At 38.9% G+C, this 8015-nt stretch overlaps 1 protein-coding gene across 1 annotated transcript in view; it reads right to left on the bottom strand.

The window, feature by feature from the left end:
* Positions 1-127: 127 nt before the first annotated feature.
* Positions 128-8015, bottom strand: part of LOC122559914 (hairy/enhancer-of-split related with YRPW motif protein 1-like) — a 20717-nt gene continuing 12829 nt past the window's right edge. Inside the window, exon 5 of the mRNA XM_043710020.1 lies at positions 128-957. Within this exon, the coding sequence (XP_043565955.1) occupies positions 413-957 (545 nt within the window). The 3' untranslated portion in view covers positions 128-412. The remainder of the gene's footprint in view (positions 958-8015) is intronic.

An 8015-nucleotide genomic window follows, 5' to 3' on the forward strand; every position in this document is an offset into this window, starting at 1 on the left:
GCTGCTTTGTAGTGGATAGTAATAAATTGCAAAGCTATTTAACACTTCTAAATGTATATCTTTTATCAAACTCTAATAGCTCAAGAGCCATAATTTCATGCAATAAGAAAATTAAGCATATCCCAGACATATATAATAAATTATGTACAATTGGAATTCATTATTGCAAATTTTCATTATAATTAATGCCTCCTTGCTGTCCGCCAAGGTACAATTATAAATCCATTAAGTACAGCAAAGGCAACTGTTTTCCATTGCACTGAGTTTATAATAATGAGGTTTGACTTTACTCATAGCTGTAGTTACCTCTATGATGTAATGTACGTGGAATTGTGAGCACAATGCAAACTTTAATGTGATACCTGAAGAATTTTTTCCCTAGACCATCAAAAATAATAAACCAATATTCAAACTAAAAAGTCCCCACTTCTGTAGTCCAGAAGTGTTTTCCACTTTTTACAGTTTGTACTGGAGATTGGACTAAAGCAGCTGGCAGTAGAGGATCAATGGAAAATGGGAATTGTGTAGCTGACAGAGAAGTAATTGGCAAAACTGAAGATGTTACATGTGCAGCATTTGTCAGAATAGGGACCACAAAACCTGGAGAAGACAATTTATTTAAATGTTCAAGATGAATACCGCTGAGCATCGACTCCTTGTGATGATTATGTTCTAAAGGTGGAAAGCTGCGTGCAAAAGCATCAGGACTGAAATGAGATAGAGAGGTCAGCACAAACTGGTGAGGATATCCTGTACACAAGAGGTGATGGCCTTTCTCAGCAGTTACAACCTCTCTCTGTGATACACATGTATTTAAGTGTGTCACCAGGCGAGCCTTCAAAGGATCAGAATGGTCTAATCCCTCGATCACACTGAGATATCTAGCCACTTCAGATAAGCATTCCCGAAATCCCAGAATCCCGTAATCTGTGGTTAATATCGGAGTCTCAAAATGACCTATTAATACAAAAGAGTAAATTTAGAAACTGTGCAAAACATCTTTCTGCAATGAAAGCAAGTATCGACAATATTTTAACCCTGAAACATATAGAAAGGCAGGATGATTTAAAACTACAACTGTCAGTGACAAATTGCTGAACTACACTCTACCACTGATTTTCCAGATTTATCCAGGGGACAGTAAAGATCAGGCATTTTAAGAGTACAGTCTCAATTTACATAGTGATGAAATAAGCCATCAATTACATCACCAGGTTTTGGGTATATCAATTGAGGAGAAGTCCCAGTTTGATTGTTACGATCAATAGCAATTAACTAGCCTGTCAAAATTCACATATAGTAAAAACAATAATTGAAGTACTGGAGGGAGACTGACATTTATGAAATTGAAGCTTATAATGAATATCCACCTCAGGGATAATTTTGTGATTTCTCAGCAAAGAACCACACACAAGTTTACAGTTTATTTTCCCAACAGTTAAAGTAAAAAGACAGCAAACTGCACTACTATAACCAACATTGGAAAACAATAGGCCACATTCACAGCCAGTGTTTCTGACCTTTATGAACAAGAGATAGTTGTTGTCGTGATATGTCTCACAATCAGTTTAGCTGTATACATTTATGAGATATGATCTGATAACATCATTCTGTTGTGGCATATGGCCTGAAGCTATAAAGACATCATACTATCATACCTCAGATCACCTGAAGCATGACACTCTGCTAGAACCATACTCCTCTGCTGGACTCAATGGGCTGAATAGCCTACTTCCACACTGTAGGGATCCTATGATTCTATCATTCTTCTATTTTGTAAACTAATATTTTAATATTAGTCCAGAAACTTTCATGCCTGAGGATTTGAATGTTTGTACATAATAGTTGTAACATGTCTGTTGGATTCTTTAATACCACAATACACACACATCCATAAGACCATAAGACATAGGAGCAGAAATTAGGCCATGCACCCCATCAGGTCTGCTCAACCATTCAATCATGACTGATAGGTTTTTAATCGTATTTTCCTGCTTTTTCCCTGTAATCTTTGATCCCCTTGGCAATCAAGAACTAATCTATCTCTGTTTTAAATATACTCAAAGACCTGGCCTCCACAGCCTTCTGTGGTAATGAATTCTACAGAATCACCACTCTCCGGTTGATTAAATTTCTCCTTATCTCCGTTCTAAAGGGTGTTCCCTTTCATCTTAAGGCTGTGCCTGCAGGTCCTCATCTCTCCTGCCAGTGGAAACATCTTCCCAACATCCACGTTGTCCAAGCCATTGAGTATTCTGTAAGTTTCAGTTAGATTCCTCCTCAACCTTCTGAAGTCCATCAAGTATAGTCCCAGAGTCTTCAAATGTTCCTCATAATGTTAAGCCTTTCATTCCTGGGATCATTCTCGTGAACCTCCTCTGGACGCACTCCAGGGCTAGTGCAATTTTCCTGAGATATGGGGCCCAGAATTGTTCACAATACTCTAAATGTGGTCTAACTGGAACTTTATGTATCCCTGGTTTTATATTCTAGTCCTCTCAAAATGAATGACAACATCGCCTTTGCCTTCCTAACTACTGACTCAACCTGCAAGTTTACCTTAAGAGGAACCTGGATTAGCACTCCCAAGTCTCTTTGTACTTCAGATTGCTGAATTTTCACCCCATTTAGAAAATAATGCCTCCGTTCTTCCTACCAAAGCGCATGACCTCACATATTCCCAAACTGTATTTCATTTGCCACCCACTGTTGTTTGTTACAAGAGATAACATAAACATTGTCACATCAAATAAAACATCCTGTTGGTAGCAAACCCACACCAGAGACCAAATCATACACTTAAGCCAAGAAGGATTTGAGCGTGTTGCTGGAGTGAGAAATGCGCATAGCCTAAGGTGGTTAGAGAGAGTATCACAAGATTTATAACTGAACTGAAGAAAACGAATATTGTGGAGGAAGAGGTAGCAGGAAAGGAACAAAAAGTTCAAGGGAGGGAGAAGAAAGGTATGGCATAGAAGCCGGAACAAGGAGGGACACAGTACTGAATGCAGGAAGGATTAACCACCTAACATAGCATGAGTAATATTTGCAAGGTGAAAATAGTATAGAAGTATGAGAACTGAGAAGGAATCAAGGGTGGATGTCAAGAAAATTGTAACGACAACTAGATCTTATATAATTGTTTTTTTGTTGGAATCTGATTGATAGTTTTCTGTCTAGTCATGAGTTGAATAGAGACAGGTGCACATATTTGTCCATTGAAAATCAATAGATATATGCCAAATAACAAATCACAGACATATAACCTTCTAATTTTTAAAATTTTGTTATCTTTGCTTGACAATAACCTTCAGCAAAAATATGAAAGTTTTATTTCATGTTCTTAAACCCAACCATAAATTTGGCTGCTACTTTCATGAATATTATGTGCATCCCATTGATATCAAAGCACACAAGAAGACTACTCAGTCATTTATGCCTTTGTCATTGTCACTCTTCAACTGATCTAACCCCAATCTCTTTGCCCCTCTGCCTTATTCCTTTCTATTTTTCCTCTTTAAAAATTTTATGGATTCCCTTTTAAATGACATTACTTCTGCATCAATTACCACTTCTGGTTAAGCATTCCATTTGCTAGTATCATTCTGTGTGAAACTATTTCTTCTAACTTTACCTTTCATTAGCTAAAGATAATGCTAAGTCTAAAACTTACTACTAATTATTTAACAACCAACAGAAATAATCTTGCACTGTTCACTTTTTAAAATCCTGAAGGGCCCTATTTGGTCCTCCACTAAAGTTAATGATTGTGTGAATAACTAGGGAGACCTCAGCAATTCTTCATAACTATACTCTCCAACTCTTGAGAACATTCTTGCAAGTTTTTGGTGTGTCGTTGCATAGTTAACAATGGAATGCTGCATTCTGGTCATGTGCTGTGTCATGCTTGACAAGCTGAAATTCATACTTTTAAAGAATTTAAAGAAGAAAATCTAATTTCTCGGTACTTCAACTGTACATAACATCTGGTCACATGAGTAGCAAGCAATTTCACTCCATCCTATGCCCACATACCACTATGCTAAAAAAAACTGAATTGGAAATAACATTACCATGCCGGCAAAGTTCTTCACACTCAATTTACATTTTAAACTTACACTGGCCACTGTGAACAAGCAAAAACCCACAAACAATTGAGCTGAATGACCAGTAAATTTTTGTTTGGTGATACTGATTCAGGGAAAATGTTGGCTTGCAGCCTGGAAGCACTTTTTGTTCTTCTACGCATTGTGCTGTGGGATCTTTAAACAGCAGAGTGATAGACATTGCCTGCCTGGTCTTTAGCAAGGCCTTTGGCAAGGTTCCACATCACAGATTAGTTAGTATAGTTGATCACGTGGGATCCAGGGAGAGCTAGCTAATTGGATACAAAATTGGCTTGAAGCTGGGTGGCAGTGGGTGGTGATCGAGGGTTGTTTGAATCAGAGGCCATGACCAGTCATGTGCAGCAAGAATCGGTGCTGGATCCACTGCTGATTGTCATTTTTATAAACAATTTGGATGAAAATATAGGAGGCATGGTTAACACATTTGTAGATGACACCAAAACTTGTGGTATAGTGGACAGTGAAGAAGGTATCTCAGAGAACAACAAGTCCGTGAATAGCCAGGCAAATGGGCTGAGAAGTGGCAGATTGAGTTTAATTTTGAGAAATGCAAAATGTTGATCATGAGAGGCATAGGTAAGGTGAATAGCCAAAATCTTTTCCCCTGGGAGGCGAGTTCAAAAGTAGGGTGTATAGATTTAAGGTGAGAGAGGAAAGATTTAAAAGGGACCTGAAGGGCAACTTTTTCATACAGAGGGTGGTGCGTACATGGAATGAACTGCCAGAGGAAGTGGTAGAGATTGGTACAAATACAACACTTAAAAGACATTTGGGTAGGTGTGTGAATCGGAAATGTTTAGAGGGATATGGTCCAAATGCAGGCACATGGGACTAGTTCAGTTTCCGAAACCTAGACAGGATGGATGAGATGGACCAAACGGTTTCTGAGATATATAATGCCATGACTTTATCTACCAGTGTCAACAAATCAGCCAGATAGGACCTCAGTTAATTGTGTACTGCAATCATGATTATAACAGGAAAGACAGAGAGCTGAATGTAATTATTTTTACTATTCTCCTATCCATTACAAGGGCTGATTTTTAATGTTCTTTTGTTTGTTTTACCTTTTTAAAATAGGCAGTGGTGCTTTCCTAAGCTATATTTGTGAACTCCAATTTAAAACTGACAAAATCAAATTATTTCAGGTTTAAGTAAAGTAGGGTCTAATACTGCATTCAAAACCAGGAGGAATGGTGTGTGACATACATTCACATGCACACAAACACACATGCGTTCAAGAATGAGGGAAGTTACAAATTACAAATCACTTAAAATCAAAGATCTCAGAATTAGTTCACATCAATTAGAGAGTCCAATAAGTAAAAGTGCAATTGAGGTTCTTTCAGTTAGCTGCACAAAGGTGCCACATGCTGGCAAATGGGAATGCATCAGATTATGCCACCTGATTGGCGCAGATAAGTCAGACCAAAGGTCTGTTTCCGTGCTGTACGACTCTATGACTCTAAGTCAAATTCATAGAAGTTCAGGCACAGCTGAAATTGCTGATGAAAGCTGGGAACTGGTTCACTCCACAGGCAAAAAATAGATTCCTTTTCATGAATCAGACTTTCGAGAGAGAGTGAGATCAGAGGCATGTGTTCAGCTAAACCTGGACCTGCTTACTCTTCAGGTGTTACAAGCAGACTGATGAAAGAAGTCAAAAACTACATAACTAACAGTGATTTCCAGTTCTTTTAGTCATGTGACTAGATTTGGCATTTAGTCATCCAGCTAACAGGGTGGGACTTGATGTCATGACAAAAACCTAACAGGGAACTGTGGAGTTATTTTGGTCAGGTCAAATCAGTGTTCAGAACTGACTGAGGCAGGTATCTCATCAAGTAGCCTTTTGTGCTGCCTTGGCTGAAAAGTTCAAGCAGCACATGCAAAGTCACATTTCAAGAGATGATGAGTTCACCTTTGCAGAGGACACTAAGAGTCTGCAGAGGGATATAGATAGATTAAGTGAGTGGGCAAGGGTTTGGCAGATGGAGTACAATGTTGGTAAATGTGAAGTCATCCATTTTCGTAGGAATAATAGTAAACTATAATTTAAATGGTAAAAAACTCCAGAAGTCTGCTGTGCAGAGGGAGCTGGATGTCCAGGTGGTACAATGTTGGTAAATGTGAAGTCATCCATTTTCGTAGGAATAATAGTAAAGTAGACTATAATTTAAATGGTAAAAAACTCCAGAAGTCTGCTGTGCAGAGGGAGCTGGATGTCCAGGTGCATGAATCACAAAACGTTGGTTTGCAGTTTCAGCAAGTAATTAAAATGGCAAATGGAATATTGTCCTTCATTGCTAGAGTTTAAAAATAGCAAGGTTATGTGGCAGCTGTACAGGCTGCTGGTGAGGCCACACCTGTAGACAATTTTGGTCTCCTTACTTGAGAAAGGATGTACTGGCATTGGAGAGGAGGTTCACTAGTTTGATTCTGGAGTTGAGAGAAATTGCTTATGAGGAGAGATTGAGTTGACTGGTGCTATATTCATTGGAATTTAGAAAGGTGAAAGGGGATCTTATAGAAACATATAAAATTATGAAGGGAATAAATAAGATCAAAGCAGGGAGGTTGTTTCCACTGTGGTTGAAACCAGGACTAGGGAGCATAACCTCAAAATAAGAGAGAGCAGATTTAGTACCAAGCTGAGGAGGAATCCCTTCACCAAAAGGGTTGTGAATGTGTGGAATTCCCTGCCCAGTGAAGCAGAAGTTACCTCGTTGAATGTTTTTAAGGCAAAGATAGATAAATTTTTGAACAGTAAAGGAATTATGGGTTATGGTGAGCAAGCAGGTAAATGGAGCTGAGTCCATGAAAAGATCAGCCATGATCTTATTGAATGGTGGAGCAGACTGGAGGGGCCAGATAGCCTAATCCTGCTCCTAGTTCTTGTTTCTTATATCTTAGTAATCACTGGAAATATCTAGAAAGAGTCAACTTGCCCATTGAGTACTTGATAACAACCATTCTAAAAGCTAACAAGAATCCATTAAAAAAAACTGAACCTGGGTCTCCTGGCCTAGAGGTGGGGAGACACTACCTCTGTGCCATAAGTGCCCCTAAGTTAAGGTTAAGACAATTTAACATTCAAATCAGCTAAAGTCAGTTCAGGTCAGTCTGAATTCTAGTCAGAAGGTAAGGCTTGATTTTTAGGTAGCGACATATAGAATATGTCAGAGTCTGAAACGATATATGATAAATATCCCAATTAGTGAGTAAAGACAAACCATTATGTACTACCCACAAGTCACTAGATAACAATTCGGGGTTTTCTGCTTCACAGTCCATGGGTGCTGAAATCAATTGTAACAATGATCAAATAACTCAGCTCAGAACAGGAAATGAGCCTATGATAACTTGTATTATAACATTTCATTGTTTTATTTTCATTGACAATGTCGACTGCATTTGTCCTTTCAGTTGGCAGCAATCATGGGTTTGGAAGGTATTACTAAAACAACCTTGCTGAATTGTTACAATGCAATTACTATCATACATCGAGTCTACCTACTCCTATATTGTGCACCAGTTTGGATTGGTGGATGGTCTGATCAAACAAACTTCTTTGCCTTAGATAGTATCAAGCTTGATTTGCTGGGATGCACTTATCCAGTCAAGTGGAGCGTATTCAATCGTACTTCTGACTTCTGCTTTATTGAGAGAAAGTGAGGGCTGCAGGTGCTGGAGATCAGAGCTGAAAATGTGTTGCTGGAAAAGCGCAGCAGGTCAGGCAGCATCCAAGGAACAGGAGAATCGACGTTTCGGGCATAAGCCCTTCTTCAGGAATGAGGAAAGTGTGTCCAGCAGGCTAAGATAAAAGGTAGGGAGGAGGGACTTGGGGGAGGGGCTTTGGAAATGCGATAGGTGAAGGGAGGTCAAGGT

This window comes from Chiloscyllium plagiosum, chromosome 20 (assembly GCF_004010195.1).
Source record: "Chiloscyllium plagiosum isolate BGI_BamShark_2017 chromosome 20, ASM401019v2, whole genome shotgun sequence".
Classification (NCBI taxonomy): Eukaryota; Metazoa; Chordata; class Chondrichthyes; order Orectolobiformes; family Hemiscylliidae; genus Chiloscyllium; species Chiloscyllium plagiosum.